This window comes from Tenrec ecaudatus, chromosome 10 (assembly GCF_050624435.1).
Source record: "Tenrec ecaudatus isolate mTenEca1 chromosome 10, mTenEca1.hap1, whole genome shotgun sequence".
Lineage (NCBI taxonomy): Eukaryota > Metazoa > Chordata > Mammalia > Afrosoricida > Tenrecidae > Tenrec > Tenrec ecaudatus.
This window is the reverse complement of record NC_134539.1, coordinates 86,586,740-86,607,736: the sequence shown is the minus strand read 5'-3', so window position 1 is coordinate 86,607,736 and position 20,997 is coordinate 86,586,740. Positions and strand designations below refer to the sequence as shown.

Genomic DNA, 20,997 nt, shown 5'->3' with positions numbered 1-20,997 from the left:
TCATCTTTGTATTTTTTACTGGAATGAGGTTAAAGACATAGATTAATTTAAAGAGAAATATATTTTATAAGCATATCTTATGGCACTTTCCCCCAAAGAGACTATGGTTTACCCTTAAGTGTCCTTAAAACAAAACAAAAACCTTTTCATTGTGACTTAGGGGAAGTTTTACAGAGCAGGTCATGAGTTTTACATGTAATAATTTATATACTATACTCATCCATTTAAATTCCCTCAATGTACCATCGCTTAACCTATTTCCTAACTCTCTGGACTTTGTCCCTGGGTAAATGCCGCCTATTGTTCACTGTCCTAATGTGAAATGGTTGATTCTTCTTTTTATTAATCATTTTATTAGGGGCTCATACAACTCTTATCACGATCTATACATACATCAGTTGTGTAAAGCACATTTGTACATTCACTGCCCTCATCATTCTCAAAACATTTGCTCTCCACGTAAGCCTTTGGCATCAGCTCCTCATTTTTTGACCTCCCTCCCTCAAGAACCCTTGATAATTTATAAATTATTATTTTGTCATATCTTGCCCCGATGTCTCCCTTCACCCAGTTTTCTGTTGTCCATCCCCCAGAGAGGAGGTTATATTTAGATTCTTGTAATAGGTCCCCCCCTTTCCACAACTATGCTCCCTCCACACTCCTGGTATCACCACTCTCACCACTGGTCCTGAAGGGATCATCCACCCTAGATTCCCTGAGTTTCCAGTTCCTATCTGTACCAGCCTAGCCAGATTTGTAAGATAGAATTGGGATCATGACAGTGGGTGGGGAGGAAGCATTTAGGAACTAGAGGAAAGTTGTATGTTTTACCATTGCTACACTGCACCCTGACTGGCTTGTCTCCTCCCTGTGACACTTTTGTAAGGGGATGTCCAGTTGCCTGCAGATGGGCTTTGGGTCTCCAGTCTGCACTCCCCCTCATTCACAATGATATTTTTTTTGTTCTTTGATACATGATACCTGATCCCTTCAACACCTCATGATCGCACAGGCTGGTGTGCTTCTTCAGTGTGGGTTTTGTTGCTTCTGAGCTACATGGCCGCTTGTTTACCTTCAAGCCTTTAAGACCCCAGATGCTATATCTTTTGATAGCTGGGCACCATCAGCTTTCTTCACCACATTTGCTTATGCACCCACTTTGTCTTCAGTGATTGTCGGGAAGGTGAGCATCATGGAATGCCAGTTTAATTGAACCAAGTGTTCTTTTTATTGAGGGAGTACTTGAGTGGAGGCCCAATGTCCATCTGCTACATTAATACTAAACCTACAAATATATGCACATAGATCTATTTCCACATCCTCATATTGGTTGGTTATTCTTGCATGAGGTCAGACTCCTTTTATATCCCTCAGTAGCAATTTCCAAGCCCTGGGGGCATGGTCAGTTAGGAGCTGGATGGCTAAAATCAACTATTTGAATCCATGTATAACCCTTTAATCCAAGTGTAATTCACGTATAACCTGCCTCCAGGGAGGCAGAAGAGGTTGTTAGGTGGTCAGAATGGGGACAGGGGGTTGTCTCCCCATGCTTGCGCAGTTAAACTGGGCATGCTCAAATTCAGGCCCCAAGTCAGGTGGATGGTACACCTGGGTGGCTCAAACTAGGCCCACCCTAGCACATCACCCAGAAGGGCTTAATTCAGCCAATGGGTCAACCCATATCTTCAACCACGCCTCCCCAGCCAGAGGTTTGAAATACCCTGGCGGTGGGCGGGCCGTTCTCTTTTGACCCTACACCCACTCTTGCCGTGCCCACGCGTTCTCTGGTCTGTGTGGCACGTGTGGGCACGCGGTTTCACGAGGTTGCTCGTGTCCAATCGTGAACTTCTGCGAGGCTTCCGTGAGGCTTGGCACGCTGCCCTTTTGAGACTGTAAGACCTGAGACTTCTCTCGTCCTTCATAAAAACGCATGCGGATTATAAAACAGGCTTTGGCATGAATTCTTTCTGTTCGAAGCCGAGAACTCGAGAAACCTTACAGGGCTATCTGTTCGGTAAAGATTTGAGGAGTTGGGAAGCATAGGGTTGGAATTGACTTAATGGTAGTGAGTGTAGGTATGTGTTTAATAGCATTTTCAATTTTTGTTTATAAAGATCTCAAACATTTCTTACTAAGTTTCTTGCTGACTTTTTGGGGGGCCCTCATTGTTGCTATTATCTTCCCCATCAAAAAGGACTGAAATGTTTATTAATGTTATGTCTGTCTTTTAAATGAATTATTTTTTTCCTATTTAATTCCTTCTGTAATTTATTTTGGCACATAATCTTTTTCTGGTATCTAAATTTTCCCTTCCCCGCTCCACGAATGACGGGATATAGTTATTGAGTAACCTACTCCTTTCATTTTAATTCTAGAAGTTTCTTTTACGCACTAAGTTCTTAGAATGCTCAAATTTGCCTTTTGAGGGGCTATTTCTCTTAAAATATATATTTAAACTCCCCACCCCCAAATTTCAGTCTCCTTATAAGCAATCATATGACTACCCATATGGGAAAACAGTAAAATTAGATCTCTATTTCACACGATTCAGGTACAATCCATTCAAAGCAAAAAAAAAAAAAAAACCACACACAAAACACCCCGAATTATTAAAAAACGCCAACGCTACATGCACACAGGTGGAGGAAATGACTTTTTAGTCATGATGCAAAAAGAACACATCAGAACAGGAAGGGCCAATATATTTGTGCAACAACATTAAAACTTTAAAGCTTTTTATGATGAGAGACAGAAGGCAAAGGAAAATCAGAGCCAGAAGAGATTTTTGATGTGTATGACAGTCAGAGGATTAGTTTCAGAAGCTAAAGATCAAGCGTAGTAAGAGCTCACACAAATCAATGAGAAAAACACAAAGAAGTGAGCAAAGGACTGGGGCTGGCATTTTATGAGAGAAGAAAGTACAAAGCCAGTAAATACGTTAATCAGGAAAATACATATTAAACCCCAAGTGAGATACCCTTTCACATCCATTATATATAACAGCATTCTTTACAGTAGCCAGAAGCTGGAGACAGGCAGGGGGGTGGGAGGGAAGAAAATGGTCCAAAATGGATTGTGGTACTGATTGTTCAGCAATTCTTGATGTGATTAAACTGTGATTGAATTGTGTGCCATGTGGATTAAGTGCCAATGAAATTGTTAAAAATAAAAAAGAAGTTGGAGAGTCGCCCCGCCCTGGGCTGAGAGGCACCTGATGGCGAAGTCAGGCCCAGGTGGGACCCCAGCAGGGAGGGTCGGGGTCCCTGGGAGAGAACAGTCCATGGAGGAGTTGCGGGAGAGCACAGTTGAGATGCTGACAGACTACATGCGACACTGTGCCCGGCTGCCCGGCACCCCACCCTGGGCGCCTCCCACCTTCGAGGCCGCCATACTGCACCACGCTGCCGACCACCAGAGGACACTCTGCAGAGTCCACTACTACAGTATCCGTAGCTACCAGGGAGACTACATCCATCTGGTAGCGGAGGTGGCCCTGGAGCTGTTGGCTGGCACCCCCATCACCTGGGACCACTTGGTGGACCTGGTGGCCCTCGCAGGGACGCTGTTGGAGAGACCTTTTCGGGGGGTCAGCATGGGTCCAGAGCAATGGTCAGTGGAAGCTACTCAGCAGATTGAGCTGGAGTGCCACTTCATGGCGAACGTGCTGTGCACCGTGTTGATGGAATTGCAGGGCACCTGGCTGATGGCGCAGGGCGGCTGGGATGGCTTCTGTCTCTTCTATATAAACCACATAATACTGCCGTCCTATTGGATCATACTGCTGATTCTGGTCTATGTGCTAACAGTTGTCATCAATCTCTGGGTCCCACAATAAGGGCTCCAACGACCATGAGCTCTGAGAACTGCCACCAGCTTCTACCTGCCAAGAGGTGTGAGGTGGGAGTGAACAAGAACAGAGGGGATGCAAGCAACCACCTCTTCAGACATTTTTACCTGGTTGCACACAAGGAGTCCTGGAGAGCCACAAGGCTCATTGCACCAAAGAAGTGCGGGCCAATCTGTGTTCCGGTTGAAGAGCAATACAGTGCCATCAGCTACATCTTGTCGAGTTGACAGCTGGCTAACTTATCATGGCAGCTGCTCAGGAACGAAAATGGTACCTCCAGTGGCCTGTGTTCCAGATTGTTAACCAAAAACTGCAATATTAAAACCTCTTGAGATTTTTAAGTATTTTTTTAAAATCTAGTTCCTGAGTTTCTAGGTCGCTTAAGGGCTTTTGTATTAAGAATCTATTTCTGATTTCAATACATTATTAAAAAAAAAAAAAAAAAAAGAAGTTGGAGACATCTCGTGCCCATCAGTAGGGAGCAGAGCGCAGGGCTGGGGCAGCTAGCTGTACACGGGAACATGGCACTGGAGTCATGTGATTTAAATCCACATCAGTCAACATAGACAGACTGTAAATGACCGAGTTAACAAATGCAGGTTTCAAAATGCACACTCAAAACACGACAAATTCCAACTCACTGCCATGAAGTGGATCCCAATTCACAGAAATCCTACAGGATAGAGTAGATCTGCCCCTGGGGGCTTCCCAGGTGTAAATATGCAGCAGGGAACCTCTTTCTCCTTTGAAGCGGCTAATGTAGTTGGCTTAGCAACCCAACACTTAACCCCAAATGCCACCATCCATTTCTGTAAGGCATTAAAGGATGGGACGTACACTGCGAATTGTTTATAAATAATATAAAAACTCACTGCCAGCAAGTATATTCTGACTCACAGTGACCCTGCAGGGCAGAGTAGAACTTCCCAGGTAGGTTTCCGAGACTAACTCCTTATGGGAGTAGAAAGCCTCTTGGTATATTTAATGTGATAGATAAATGTAGTGAATTTTAGAAAAAAGCAGCTGGCAAGGTGTCTCCGTGCTGTTATTTCAGAAATCCCACCAGTTGATGGCTTTACCAACAACATTTACCCTCTCACAGTGTAGGAGGGCAAAAGTCCAAATTCAGAGTGCCGATTCTAGGGCAGGGCTTTCTCCCTCAGCGCCGGGAAATGTCTTCCTTTCCTTTCACCATCCGTGGCCCAGAGGCCGTTGGAGATGAGCATGTGTTCGAGGTCGGGCTCCCATGCAGCAGGTATGCTCCCAGTTGCGCGCTTGACTCCCCTGCACTCTCCCACAACACCACGCTTCTCTGCCTCTTCCCTTCAGACTCAAGAGGTCCAAGAGTTCTGAGTAAGAACCTGATCGGCTGACCCTGTTATGTCACATGGTTCCGAATTGGCCGCCAAGGTGCTAGGAGGGGACGCATGCTCCTCTCAGACCCTCCTCAAACGTACACAACTACCTGTCTTGGGATCCTCTTCAAAGAAAAGGATTTTTCAGACGTTGACTAGCCAAGATGACATGTGCCCAGTGGGGGGATTCAAATAATTTAACACCAGTTAAGTCTGAAAAAAGATATAGCTAAAGATAGTGTATTACTTCCTAAGTTAATACTTAAGAACAAAACTAGATTGTTCAGAGTTTTACAATCTTAATGAAATATAGCAAATACCCATAAAACTGTTATTTAAGATATGTCCGTCTTGCTTCTTGATTGGCATCCTCACTTGCAATGTTCTTCGCCTTTCTCTGAGCATCATAGTCTGTGATCTATCCTTTACTATCTTTTTACTGTGGGAGTAGGCTCCCGTTTCTTTAGAGGCAGGCCCATTCCACCAGCGTCATTATGGTTGCTAAATTAGAAATATGTAACTTCTCTGAATGTATTATGTTCATCGTTGAGAAACATCTTTCTGCTTCTACTGAACGTAAAGCAATGGTTCTGACAGTATGTGTTTCTCAGCTCTTTTAACATTTTCAGGAATTGCATAATCCACTCAGAATACCTTGTGGGATTATGGGGCAGAACACAAAGTTGGAACTAACTAGCGTGTCACCCTCTGGCTGTTTGGCACTTTACCTCTTTATGTCATATGTGTATTTACCGAAGTAACAAACACAAGGGAATAAAAACGTAGTGCTTAGTCAAAAGCTAACGAATTTCATGAAATGAATAAATATTACAAGCATAGTTGTATGTAATTTTTTTAGACCACTACACAGCCACCCACCCTGATGATAAATACCATTTTAACACCCACTTTGCCCAACTCAATCAAAATGCAGGTATCGGTTCTGTTGACCCAGTGCAAACTGGCTGAATCCCATCGCTGCATCTGCCCAGCCTTTCCTCTTTTGTACATATACATACATGCTCTCTTCCCTCTGCGTGTGTGTATAAATGAAATACACAAACCAATCTGTCCTTGAGTCAATCATGACTCAGAGAGACCCTGTAGGATAGAGTAGAACTGCCTCCTTGGGTTTCCAAGGCTGTAAATCTTTATAGGAGTAGAAAGCCTCATCTTTCTCCTGAGAAGTGGCTCGTGGGTTTGAACTGCTGACCTTGTTGTTAGCAGCCCAACACATAACTCACTACACAAAGGAGAGTGTTAAAAAGACCTGTGTTGCTCCCTCAATGCATGAATACCTTCTTTTATTAAATTGGAACTCTATGATGCTCACTCTCCCGACACAACGGCTGGAGCCAAAGTGGGTGAACAAGTAAATGTGGTGAAGAAAGCTGATGGTGCCCGGCTATCAAAAGAGATCGTGACTGGGGTCTTAAAGGCTTGAAGATAAACAAGCGGCCATCTAGCTCAGAAGCAACAAAGTCCACATGGAAGAACACACCAGCCTGTGTGATCGAGTGGTCCCAAAGGGATCAGTTACCAGGCATCAAAGAACAAAAAATCATATCATTGACTGCACACCTCCATGATAGGATCGCTGAAGACAAATGGGTGCATAAGCAAATGTGGTGAAGAAAGCTGATGGTGCCCGGCTCTCAAAAGAGATAGTGTCTGGGGTCTTAAAGGCTTGAAGGTGAACAAGCGGCCATCTAGCTCAGAAGCAAATAAGCCCACATGGAAGAAGCACACCGGCCAGTGCGATCACGAGGTGCCCAAGGGACCAGGTATAAGGCATCATGCAAAAAAAAAAGATGTGTGTGTATGTATGTGTATATATGTGTATATGTATATATGTATGTATATATATGTATATATATCATATTAAATGAAGGGGGAAGTGCAGAGTGGAGACCCAAGGCCCAAGTGTCGGCCAATGGAGATCCCCTCATAGAGGGGTTTAGGAGAGGAGATGGGTTAATTAGGGTGTGAGGTAGTATCGATGAAGAACACAGCTTTCCCCCAGATCCTGGATGCTTCCTCTCCCCAACTACCATGATCCGAATTCTACCTTGCAGGGCTGGATAGGACAGAGGCTGTACACTGGTACATATGAGGGTTGGAGGTACAGGGAATCCAGGGTGGATGATACCTTCAGGACCAAGGGTGTGAGGGACGATGCTGGGAGAGTGGAGGGTGAGTGGGTTGGAAAGGGGGAACTGATTACAAGGATCCACATGTGACCTCTTCCCTGGGAGAGGGACAGCAGAGAAGGGGGGAAGGGAGACTCCGGATAGGGCAAGATATGACAAAATAACGAGGTATAAATTACCAAGGGCATATGAGGGAGGGGGGAATGGGGAGGGAGGGGGGGGGGAAAGCGGACCTGATGCAAGGGGCTTAAGTGGAGAGCAAATGCCTTGAGAATGATTGGGGCAGGGAATGTATGGATGTGCTTTATACAATTGATGTATGTATATGTATGGATTGTGGTAAGAGTTGTTTGAGTCCCTAATAAAATGTAAAAGAAGAAAAGAGAAAAAAATGATTAGGGCAAAGACTGTACAGATGTGCTTTATACAATTGATGTATGTACATGTATGAACTGTGAAAAGAATTGTATCAGCCCCAATAAATTGTTAAAATAAAATAAAAAAAAGACCTGTGTTGTTTGGGTTGAACATTGTCCATCTTTCTATCCATGAGGAGTCCTACACGGACACCAACACCAACTTCATTGCACCAACCGAAAATCATCTGCCATTGAACCACTTCTGACTCATGGTGACGCTACTGTAGAGCAGGCCATGTGCAAGAGGCAAGGCTTTGAACAGTAAGTCGTAACACTGAACTTCTGTGAGTGAACAGCTGAGGACATCAGAAAATCACAGGTGGTAACATGGTAGGTAGTACATACTCCTAATGATAAGGTCCACAAAACAAAAACAAAAAGAATGGTCAGAGTGTGGTGTTTCATAACTCCAAGAATATATAGTCCTAAATCTGGGACTGCCTGCACTCAATGCTGCTGCTGTAGCGTAAGTAAGTAAGTAAGCAAATAGATTATCATGCCAGTGTTTCAAGAAAAACTTTATTGACAAAAACAAGCAGTATGCTAGATTTGATACATAGACTAGAGCTTGCAGACCCCTGTTATATTTGGTTGTTGTTCTTTTAAATTTGTATGATCTCTTCATATAATAAGGAGCCCTGGGGGGTAGTGGGTCAGCAGTTTGAAGCCACCAGCTGCTCTACGGGAGAAAAATGAGGCCCAGAAACCTACAGGGAAATTTTATCCTGGCTCATAGAGTTGCTGAGAGTATGAATCAATTTGATGGCAGTGGTTTTTTTCTTATTGTAATAGAAAAACGGCAAGCTATTTATTTCAGTATATGGATGAATGTGAATATTCTTGGGTTAATACCAAACTCTAACAAAGTTCTACAGTAAAGTTTTCCTGTTCAACACAGCTATAGTTGATCTGCTTAAAGACTGAATTCCTATAAAAATACTTAGCTACCTAGTGGTGCTATAACAAAAATACCACCAGTGGCTTTAAAGAACAAAAATATATTTTCTCATAGTTCAGCTGGCTGAAAGTCCAAATTCTTTTGGTAGTCCCGTGCATTCCTTAGGAGCCCTGGCGGAGTCATGGTGACATTCCAGGCTGCAATCCACATGGTCAGCGGTTGGAAATCAGCAGCAGCTCTGCCGCCGGAGTAAATAGTTAACATCTCAGAAACCCACAAGGAGTCACGATGAGTCAGCATGGCAGTGACTTTGGCTTTTGGTATGCTTTCCTTAGCTTATAGCTGATCCTACAAGGGCATCTGTTTTCTCTCTCATGTGAATGCTCCCAGGACCCCTGGTGGCACAGTGTGTTAAGCATTGGGTGGCTAACCCCAAGGTTGGCAGTTCAAACTCACCAGCCGCTCCCTGGGTGAAAGATGAGGCTGTCTGCTCCCGTAAAGCTTTACAGTATCAGAAACCCTAAAGAGCTACAAGTTGCTATGAGTAAGAATTGACTTGATGGCTGTAGGGCGGGTGCATATGTTGAGCAGGCCTTGTGGTGCAGAGGTTTGAGTGCTCAGTTGGTAACCAAAAGGTTAGTGGTTTGAACCCTCAAGCTTCTCCGTGGGAGGAAGATTAGGAAGTCTGTCTATAAAGACTGATAGCCTCAGAGACCCTATGGGGAAGTTCTCTTGTGTTCTGTTGGGTTGCCGTGAGTTGGAACCTACTCAGGGCAATGGATCTGGGTTTTGATTGGTTCCGACTCTCTACGTCTAATCTGCTCCTTTGTAACTCAGAAGCGGTCAGGCTTCGAGTAGACCCCAGGCCAGTGTGGTTTCATTGATATAAGAAAGGAAACCTTATTTCCAAATAGGATGACGTGCATGGTCATATGCCTAGGTCATAACATAGGGTTCGTATATCAGTAACATATCGTTTTGGGGAACACATCTCAATCCATCAAGCATTCCGAGAAGAGTGGAAGTGCAGTAGGCAACCGATGGGTACTCTCCAGAGCTCACACAGAAATTACAGCTCTATGAGTTCTCGGGTGGCAATGATGGAAGCGACCGGCTTCTGCATTGCTGTAGAATCCAAATTCCATGACCTGGTCTTTCAGGCCTCTGCAAACGGTTTGCTGTTGACTGCTAGTTTAAAGCTTGGCAGTGCCAACCCACCCACTGACGCCATAAAAGAAATGCCTAGTTTATGCTGCAGGCAAACCCTGGGAAGCACGGTTCTGCTCAGACACTCCTGGGGCTGCCATGAGTTGGAATGGTCTTGGCGGCAATGGTAAATCCCAATCCAAGCCAACTGTCCTCGGCTGTCCCATTGCTCCCTGCCTCTGAAGCTATGCCAAGCTCTCTGCCGTTCCTCAGCCAGCCCATTTCCCCCTTCGCCTTTGCTCCAGCTACCTGGAATATTCGGACCCTCAATCTTTATCTTCATTGGCTCTATTTTTTTCTTCAAGAGGAATATTTGTTTTAGGTTGTACGCACACAGAGACTTACAACAGTTAACGCCTAGCATAATTCGCCGACTAAAGCATATGGAATTATACTACTTCAGGGGACTTCCAAAAGTTTGAGCAAACCTTCCATTCTCTTTTCATTCCAGTTTCCCCCAAACTTTGATATGCGTGCATGTAGTTGTTTCTGCCTTTATTATTTTTTCAAATTATTGTGATTTAGGTGAGCATGCACAGAGCAGCTCATCAGTTTTACATTCAACAATTCCTACACTTTTGCTTTTTTTCCAAAAATTGCATCAAAACAAAGCAGAGCTTTCACTAATGCAAGTGTTGCGTGGGCGTTAGCAGCGCTACCCTCACTACGCGTTCAGGAAAAGGATGGTTAATTCCTACACTTTTGCTTTAGATAGTCTCGCCGTGCCGTCAGTGGTCCCACTCTTCCCAGCGTCCCTCCCTTTCTAATCCTCGAGGCTTAGGTAAACGCTTTGGATCTTAAAGGGCTGACTAGTCTCTCATTCAGGTGAGTTCGGTTCCAGACCTGAAGGTGATTAAGGGGTATGGTCCTGGAGGTTCCACCAGTCTCTATGCAACCAGTACGCTTGATCTCTTTCATGATTTTGAGATCTGTTTGTGCTTTCCTCCCGCTCTATCCAAGATCTTTCCATGCGATCCTTTCCAGAGCAGCTGTTGATCGTAGCCGGGCACCCTCTAGTTGTCTGGTCTCATGGTGGTGGAGACTGATGTTTGTGCGATCCCGTAGTTCATCGGCCCCCACTGGTGCCCTGTGTCTTTGGATTTTCATCCCTCTTCTGTCTTCCAGATGGAGAGAGACCAATATTTCCACCTTAGCTGGCTGTTACCCTGTTTTAAAGATTGCTTGAATGAACCCTTCCTTAACTTCTCTCCAACCTAAAGTAGCATCTTTCTTCCCAGTGCTCATAAAGCTTTGCCTGTGCTCATTAATTAGAGGTAGTATAGCTTTCGGATCCCTGGTGGTATGATGATTACAATTGGGCTGGGATCTTCAAGGTCGGCAGTTTGAAACCTCCAGTCCCTCCTCGAGAGGACAGGGCCCCAGGAAGATACAGTCTGGGAAACGCACGGGGCAGTTCTACCCTGTCCTACAGAGTCGCTCTGAGTTGGCATTGGCTCGAGGGTAGTGAGATTGGTGTTGGTCTGAGGACAGTGTGGGAGCCCCAGTTAACACAGGCCTGGCTAACCAAAAGGCTGTGGTCCAAGTCCATCCAGAAGTGCCTCGCAAGAAAGGCCTGTTGATCAGTGTCTGAAAAGTGAGTCACTGACAAGCCTATGGAGCACATTTCTACTCAACGCACATGGGGCTACCATGAGTCAGAACTGATTCAATGGCAACTGATCTGGATTAGTATTTAGTAAACTTTAAAAAATCGTTTTATTAGGGGCTTATATAACTCTTATCACAATCCATACATACATCAATTGTGTAGAGCACATTTGTACATTCATTGCCCCTTTCACTGACAAAATGTAAAAATTCGGGACAAAAATACAAAAACACACAAACCACTAGAGGTCTCACTTAGTTCTCCTTTCCATCTCGAGCTCCCCAAAGGTAATCACGGTTTTATTTTTTATTCCTCTGGATTAGTTTTTCTTGTTTTAGAATTTTACATGAAAGGGACTGACTTTTTCACTCGACTGTGAGAGATTCATCCATCGTGCTGTTGCAGTAATTCTTTTTCTTTTTTTTCATTTTCTTAGGGGCTCATACAACTCTTATCACAGTCCATACATATACATACATCAATTGTATAAAGCACATCTGTACATCCTTTACCCTCATCATTTTCAAAGCATTTGCTCTCCACTTAAGCCCTTTGCATCAGGTCCTCTTTTTTTCCCCCTCCCTCCCCGCTCCCCCCTCCCTCATGAGCCCTTGATAATTTATAGATTATTATTTTTTCTTTTTCTTTTTTTAATTCTTTCTCTTTCTTTGCTCTATAAGTCTATTGCATCACTATACCAGTTTATTTCTCTTCTCTATTTTTGATGGGTATTTTGGTTGTTTCTAATTTTTTATATTATTAACTGTGCTGTTATAAACATTCCTGTATGTCTTTGATGCATATATGTAAACATTTACATTCCATATCTCATACAGCACTTGGAAAATAAATCAAGAGTCTAATACGTACTCAGCATTTTTCGGAAGAAAAAAAGTTACCAAAACAAAAGCTTTAGCTATGTAGATGTTCTTAGCATTTTCAGATAAATGCAAAAATGGAAATCATGCTAAGCTCTTAGTAACAAAATAGTACTTTACTATATTAGAGCATGTCTATGCAATGGGACATTATATTAAAATATGGCATAAAGGTGAAAGGAATTGGGAAATACAGGAGGAAGTGGGAGGCTGCTACATTGTGGGGATTGCAATCAATGTCACAAAACAAAATGAGTACGAATGGCTGAATGGAGAACCCATTTTTCCTGCAAACTTTCACTGAAATCACATCAAGATTTCCAAAAAACAAGCAAAAAACACCTTTCTTTTACATAAAAACAAGAAAAACACGTCATAGAATAAATTTGTTGCTAACAAAAAAATGTGTGTGGCCCCTTGAATACTATAAATCACTAAAAACAATGATGGATCCATGAAGCACCTCATGACATGGATGATCTGGAGAACATGATGCTGAGGGAAATACTCAGTCACAAAAGGATAAGTATTATGAGACCAATATTATAAGTGAAAACAAACAAAGAACAACAAACCAAGAGAAAGACATTCATGCCAAACGGACCAGACTCTGGAGACTGCCAAGGCTGAGAGGGGCAGGGAGGGCAGAGAAAGTAATGGACTAGGCAGGGGATGGGTGTGAACTTGGGTGAGATGGATAGTGGTAAACCACAGGAGGAAGAAGAGTAATCAAGGAGTGGATGGTAAACCTTTAGAGGTTTTGATTAGTAATTTATACTGTTGAATACAAAGTTGATTATCTGAAATGTAACCCTCCTGATTGATAACAATAACTAAATAAACTTAAAATTTAGGTAGGTGTGGCATACTACCATATGGAAAATAATCTGGTTTTAGGAGAGTATATATGCAGCATAAATCTATTTTAAAAATCTACTTTCACTAGAATAAATTATGACTGAATATATGAAAAGATCACACCAAAAGTTTAACAGCGTTATCTTTCAGAAATGCAATGATAGTTGATTTTTCTTTTCAATTCACTGTTTTTCCAATCTTCCAAACTCATTTTTCCCAAGTATGATGATGTCTTTATCCTGGCATTCTCACACATAGCGCACCATTTGGCATATATTTCTAAATAAATGTGAATATTTTGAAATATACCTATGTGAATAAATATTGATGTGAATAAATTTACCTATGTGAATAAAGATTGATGATCACAAACCAAGAAGGTAAAAAAAAAATCAAATCAATTGCACTGTTGGCCTCTTTACAAATGGCCTCATAACCAGTTCTGAAGCTGGATCCTTATCCTTGGTAACTAAGTGCCCACTTTTGATCAGAGTTTGTTAAGGTAAAATGAAAATGAGTCAAAAGTCAGGTCCTAGACTCTGCTTAAAACTTAAAAACGTCACTGATGTTTCTGCATCCTAAAGTATTTCAATTTTGGTTTTCAGGGATTGTAAATGCACCATTTTTTTAAGGCTTTGCTTTTTCTAAAGTGTAACCCTATGAATTTTCATCTCTTAACACCCTCAAACTCCCCTCAGCAAAAATTCCCCACAACATTTGCACCTAATCCAGCCCCTGCCCTTATGTTCAAAAGATTTAAAACAAACAAAACCCCCAGTAGTTGTCTTGTAAGCACAACCAGTGCTTACAAGGAGCACTGGTTGTGTGGTGGGGGTTTGAGTTGGGCTGCTAACCGTAAGGTCCGTAGTTCAAACCCATCAGGTGCTCTGAGAGAAGATGAGGCTTTCTGTTCCCATAAAAATTTACAGTCTTGGCAGGGCAAGATATGACGAAACAATAATTTATACATCATCAAGGGTTCATGAGGGCAGGGGGAGTGGGGAGGGAGAGGAAAAATGAGGAGCTGATGCCAGAGGCTTAAGCGAAGAGCAAATGTTTTGAGAATGATGAGGGCAATGAATGTACAAATGTGCTCTACACAATTGATGTATGTATGGATTATGATAAGAGGTGTATGATCCCCTAGTAAAATGATTTTTTAAAAATTACAGTCTTGGAACTGCACAGGGGTAGTTCCCCTCTGCCCACAGGGTCACTATGAGTCAGAATTGACTCGATGCCAGTGAGTTGTTTTGGTTTTGTCCTTTCGACCTATAGCAACCCTATAGGACATGGTCGGATTTCCCTATAGGGTTTCCAAGACTGCGATCTTCACAGAGAGAAGTCCTGGTGGTGCAGCGGTTAAGTGTTAGTCTGTTCACCAAAAAGGTGCATCGTTTGAAACCACCAGCTGTCCCAGGGAGAAAGACTAGAAGTCGGCTTCCGTAAAGATTTTACAGTCTTGGAAACCCAGGAGGTCAGTTCTGTTCTGTATTGTAGGGTTGCTATGAATCGGAAAAGAGTCCGAGTGGTGCAGCGGGTTGAGCGTTGGGCTGCCAACTGCAAAGCCAATCGTTCAAACCCACCCGTTGCTCTGCGGAAAAAAGGCGACTGTGCGCGCTTGTAAAGATTTGTCGGAATGGACTCCATGACGGGGCATTTGGTGTTTGGCTTGGTGCTAGGTGTCCACGGAGCTAGGAAGGTTCTAGCCCAAGCCTTCCAATGGGGCGGGTCAGGCAGGGACCTGAAGGATCAGGGCTTTTGCCCAGGGCGTCCTCTTCTGCTTCCCACCCCAGGCTGGACCAGGTGCCTGCCTGCCTGTCTGTCTGTCTGTCGGCATCAGCGCTCCACATCCCCGGAGACACTTGGGGGCTCACCATTGAAACCGATCACCGCCTCAAGCTCCAGTTCGGCCACCTCGGCCTCAGGCAGAGTTTGGGGCTCCATCGCCGGAGGACTCCGCGCCCTTCGCGTCCACTCCGGAGCCGGCGCCGCGTCCTCTGGTCGTTATGGAAACGGCGCCGCGCATGCGTCCCGGGTCCACGCTCCGGCAGGGAGCGGAGCCAGGGCACGTCGTCCGTCCTTCTTTCCCTCTCGCTAGCAGAAATCTCCTCACAGTTCTCTAGAAACCGAGGAGCACCTAAACGCCCGGCACGGAAATTTCCTCTCGCTCGTGTAATCTGTGCCATTCTTGAGAACTATGTAACCAAGCCGCAGAGCGTGATCTTCCTTCCTCACAGGAAGACGGGCGGCATTGCCCCTGACGGCCGAAACCAGACACACCACACTCCCAGCTGTCGCATTCGCATTCACGGTCAGCGTTTCCAAGGCTGTCCGTCTTTCGGCCGCGCTTTCCCCGCGCGGGGCAGCGGGTGGGGTTGAACCGGTCACCTCCTGCTCGGCAGCCCAAACGCTTCAGCAGTGCCCCCCAAGGGCTCCCTGAGGGGAACCCGCCGCCCCGAGCCTCAAACAGCCAGGAGTAGGGTCCTGAGAACGTCTACCTTGCAGAGAAAAAGCTTCGATTCGGTCCAATGGCGGTTGTCCTTGAACTTGCGTTGCTCAGCCGGCACGGATGGCTGCGCCCATGGGCGCCCCGCGGAGCGCTGCCCCTCTGGAGCGCGCGGCGGTCGGGTCGCTGCGCCGCGGGTCCAGGCGCCGGCGGACTGCGGGCGGCGGTCGCGCGCCGGCCGAGCGGCGGGAAGTGAGCCTCGCGGGCCGCCGTCGTCAGCCGCCGCGAGCCGGAAGTGTCCGAGGCGCCGGGACCTGCAGGATGGCACCGGACCCCTGGTGAGTCCCGGGTGCGAGCGGCTGTCTGCGGTGAGCCTCAGGGCAGCCCGGCTGTGGGGACCCGGCGGCCGTTGGCCTTGGGGCTGCAGGTCTCTCAGAGGGAGAGGAGGGGCCGCGAGGACGCTTCCTCCGTTTCGAACTGGGTGGTCTCCCGCCACCCTCGGTCCTTGCGACGCTGCCCGGGTGGGAGACCCGGTGGTCCCCTGGGGAGCTGCGGACGGGGCCGACTCTTTGGGCTTCCTCCTGCCGCGGGCATATCCCGCTCCTCCTGGCCGTGCAGCTGGCTGGTGCCGGCTGCCACGGCCCCCCGTGGAAGTGAAGTAGAAGAAATCTTTTTCTAGAATTTCCTTATGTCCCTCCTTGTCACGCAAACCAAGGTTTCGAAGCCCCAGTCCCAGCGACTTGGGAGTAGGACCTGCGTTTTTTTGTGGGCCGCATCGAAAATTTGTAGGAATCTGGGAGGGGGATGATGCACTTGTTTATAAGACATTGCACCCTGTTCTGTGTAAATAGCACGACTTGTTTCAGCCGCCACTTCTGCAGTCAAACACTAGCTGATAAGGGTGGCTAATTTAAAACGAGGAGCCATTCAGTTGCAAGGGATGAATGGTGGAAGACAAGTCCTAATTCCAAAGAATTTATCATTAAAGCAGATTGGATTTGAACTTTTTGGTTTAGGAGTTCAAAGCGTATTATATAGCTTTATAAAGTTCTAGTTGGAGTGTATGTTTTATGTTGACATGTTACATGTAGGTTATAATTGTGTAACTTGCAAGCAGCCTGGATGTTGGGAGGATGGAACCAAGATCAAAGTGAAAGCCGTGTCAATCTTTTCATTGAAGTATCACCAGTGTTAACAGGTCTATACAATCAGAGTAGAAAACATAGAAAGTAGGGAAAATTTGGAAATAGACACTATTGATTTTTAAAATGGGTATGTTAATTTAAAATGTACAAAGGATCCATCGTTTGTTTTCTGAAACTATGTGTGATACAGAGAAGCGCTTTTGAAATATGTGTATCTATGTGTATTACTGTGTATTAAATAGAAGTGCCCTGGCAGTGTAGTACGTTCTGTGTTGGGCTGCCAACCACAAGATCAGTTCAGAATTACCATTCACTTCCCGGGAGAGAGATGCGGCTTTCCATTCCTGCAAAGAGTCACAGTCTTGGGAACCCACAGGAGCAGATCTACCCTGTCCTATAGTGTTGCTGTGAGTCAGAATCGACTCGGTGGCCCTGACTATGTTATATAAGGAGTCCTGGTGGTATAGCGGATTACACTTTGGGGTGCTGACCACACGGCCAGCAGTTCAAGCTGGCCACTCCGAGGGAAAAAGATGAAGCTTCTGCTCCTGTAAAGATCTACAGCCTGAGAAACCCACGGGGCCGTTCTACTCTATCCTATAGGGTTGCTGAGTCAGAAGTGACTCAGTGGCAGTGAGGTTTAAAAATATAAATAATATACTCTTAGTATAATATACAATATTATATAGTAGTGTATACTATGTAATATTTATGCTAGAGCTTGCGTTCTGAGCACTAGATTTGCAGAAGGCTACAGCTAACAGTGAAAGCCCAAATCAGTTTGCAGAGCCTCCAGGTGGATTAAGCCTCCTATGACTTCCTCGTGACCATTAACAGGGAAAGTGAGCCGTCTTGTCCTCAGGCAGAATACATTAGAAAGTAGATTCCTCCCACTCTATAATTAACCCAGGGAGGGGCAGCCTCCCTTAGGGACTTGCCTGGGTGTGTCCTTGTTGGAGATTATAGTTCTGGGGTCACATCTTCAAAACATGTCCTGATGGCCTTAGTCAGAGGGCCCTGACCAATTTTGGAGGCTCTTCTGTAGCATAATATGAATGTCCCACGCATGGTCTCATTTCTCTTTCTGCAGTCCTGCCTGCAACTGTGATGCATCGCTCTGCCACTGGTCATGCTTCTGTGACAGTGTCCTTTGTCCTCTCACACCCTATTTAAGCCTCAGTTCTTTGTCAACCCTTGGACATCATTATCATCTCTTGCTAATGAGCTTTGTCTTTGTCCTGTCTAAGACAATAAAGAGTCTGCTTAAATTATATTTGAGTTTTGGGGTCTTTTGTACCCTAAAACACATTGTAGCTATTATAATATTACAAAAATCTTGTTTTCAGAGACTATGAAATCACCTAGAAAATTTCCCTCTGTTTTGGAATATATATATATACACACACACATATATAAACACCATATGTGTGTATATACATATAGACAAAATACATATGAACTAAATTGTTTATGTAAATGTGTATATACATGGATGCATATGAATATAAATGTATACACAAAACTGAAAAACCAAACTCATTGCCATTGAGTCAATTCTGCTTCATTGTTACCCTATAGGGCAGACCAGAACTGCCTGTGTGGGTTTCTGAGACGGTACATTTTTATGCAAGTAGAAATCTTCATCTTCCTTCTGAGGAGCAGGTGGTGGTTTTGAACACCTGACTTTATGGTTAGCAGTTCAATGTGAAACCCACCATGGTAACCAGGCTCTTCCAAATACTGACACGAGTGACATAGTGTACTATTCTTGTCTCTGTTAGATGAAGTAATTGATTAATTGAAAGTAAAATCCCAAAGACTAGTTAATTGTTCCATCTCTTCTTTAAGCAGACTTCTTGAAAGGGTACCTAGTGGATCCAAGAGTCCGAGTGTTCTTCAGTCACTGGGCACATACTTCTAAGCTGTTTCCACATCCTGGAAGCTAACCACCCAGGGTAGACATAAAACTCAAAATCAGTTGCTGTTAGTCAATTCTAATTCATGGCAACCCCAGGTGTGTCACATAGAGGTGTGTTCCATAGAGGTTTCCATGGCTGATATTTGGGAGGGACGAAAGGCCACATGGATTGCATGAAAACGCATTAAGATGGAACCATAAACAAACTAGAGGAAAGTAGGGATGAATACACAGTTTCTGGATGACAGATGTGTTCTGTTCTTAAATCTTTCAAGTCCAGTCTGTATGTAAAGTGGCAACGCGGAGGTATGGTCATCTGCTTGTCTTAGTATTTAGGGTATAGAGTCCTGGCAGTGTCGTGGTTGCAAACTAGTCTTACAAGGTCAGCAGTTCGAGACCACCAGCCACTTCACAGGAGAAAGAGGAGGCTTTCTACTTCTGTAAGAGTTACAGTCTTAGAAACCCAGAGGGCAGTTAGTTTTACCCAGTCCTATAAGGTCACTGTGAGTGTATTGGTCTGGGTAGACTAGAATAACAAATTCATAGACACTCATGTATAAGCTTTATATACAAGTGAAAACATCCCAGCCCAGTCCAGATCAAGTCCGATATTAGCCCATATGCACGATACCAATCTATAAATTCCTCTTCAGACTCAAGCAACACATGGAATCACACTCATTGCAGAAAGATCACAGGCCAGTGGGTGGAAAGTCTTGTGGATCCAGTGGCAGTGGAAACATCTCAGAGCTGGCAGGAGTCTCCATGTGGCTCCTTCAGTTCCAGGGCTCTACCGTAGCTCCATGTGTCTTCTCAACAGGAATGTCCCAGGGAGTGTACTTGCGTCCCTCTTCCAGTGAGCTATTTATCTCCTTAGTGCCTCCAAATGAGGCCATCAAGCTGCAACCTGATTGACAGACTGAGCTCCACCCCTTCACTCTTAAGTCTCAAATTAACAATAGATTATGTTAACTCCCACCGTGAGTCGTGATTCATTCCATGGCCATGAGTATCTTTCTATGCATAAGAAAAACTAGAGATGATAATCATTTCCAAGTACAGATGTTCGAAGGTATCTTTAGTGTAATACAGTCATAATAATATTGGTGACTTTGGGTGGTGGTCTCCCCAAAACCCTCACATTTTAAAACCCTCACATTTTATTGTGATTTAGCTGAGTAAATTAGTTTTCCATTTAACTATCAATGCACCCATGCTGGGTGGCCACTCATTCACCTGGTTGGTGACCTTGGATTTGGCATAAAGCAGTGGCTTGCTGGACCTTTCCATGACTAGAGACCAACGCTTGATTTGTGGCCTTAGTTTGCTAATAATAATAATATTATTATTGTAAAATGTAGACTATCCTAGTGACATTTGGTATCTCATATGGTTTTGATTTTTATTTCTCTAAGGAACCCTGGTAGCGGCTACACATTGGGCTTCGTTCCGCATGGTCGGCAGTTTGAAACCACCAGCAGCTCTGAGGGAGAAAGACTGGGCTTTCTACTCTTGTAAACAATTACAGTCTCAGAAACCCCAGTGGGTTGCTGTGCATCAGCGATGAGTTTTCAGAAGGAGCCATGGGCAGTGGAGGCTCACCATTGGGCTGCTAAGCACAAGGTTGGCAGTTCAAAGCCCAGCTGCTCCATAGGAGAAAGAGGAGACTGTCTCCTCCCATAAAGATGTGCGGTCTTGAAACTCTAAATAGGGTCGCAGGAGTTGGAATAGACTCAGTGGCAGTGGATTTCAATTTTGGTTTAATGGCTAAAGACATTAATAATATTTTCAGGGATTTGATAGTCACTTGAAGGTTCTCATTGGTGAATTTTTTTATCCCCCAACAGTTTTATTGTCATGTTATTTACATATCATACAATTGAATCGTTCAGCCGTTCAATCATATCAAGAATTGTACTGTCATTACCACATGAATTTTAGAACACCTCCCCTTGCCCTTGTGGTTAAATTGTCTTTAACATGTGTTGTGCAATTAGTCAATTCTTGTGCGCTCTCCCCACCCCCGGCTTTCATTGTTTAGTCTCCAAATCCCCTTTCCCTCTCTAACCACCCCCGCGTAAACCTTGTCCCAGCTATTACCACTATGCATCTGTGCTTCACAAACCTGGGAAGCCCAACAGAAACAATAAAAACAAATTAAGGTGGTAAGGATAAAGTAATAATACTATAAAGACAAATTACAAATAATTAGTAAGAAAGAAAAGACCCCCCCAGTCAGCATTTAAAAAGCCAGGGAAGACATTT

General features: G+C 44.5%; 2 protein-coding genes across 5 annotated transcripts in view; one reads left to right on the top strand and one right to left on the bottom strand.

Moving 5' to 3' along the window:
- The window catches only part of CFAP52 (cilia and flagella associated protein 52), a 64,760-nt gene extending 48,496 nt beyond the window's left edge, over window positions 1-16,264 (bottom strand). Inside the window, exon 1 of one of the 2 annotated variants that reach the window (XM_075560919.1) lies at window positions 15,098-16,264. In XM_075560919.1, coding sequence (XP_075417034.1) covers window positions 15,098-15,167 — 70 coding nt within the window. In that variant the 5' untranslated portion in view covers window positions 15,168-16,264. The remainder of the gene's footprint in view (window positions 1-15,097) is intronic. The other variant, XM_075560920.1, reaches the window with a different exon arrangement.
- The window catches only part of STX8 (syntaxin 8), a 293,197-nt gene continuing 287,522 nt past the window's right edge, over window positions 15,323-20,997 (top strand). The window contains exon 1 of one of the 3 annotated variants that reach the window (XM_075560922.1): window positions 15,323-16,007. In XM_075560922.1, the coding sequence (XP_075417037.1) occupies window positions 15,793-16,007 (215 nt within the window). In that variant the 5' untranslated portion in view covers window positions 15,323-15,792. The remainder of the gene's footprint in view (window positions 16,008-20,997) is intronic. The other 2 variants (XM_075560923.1, XM_075560921.1) reach the window with 2 other exon arrangements.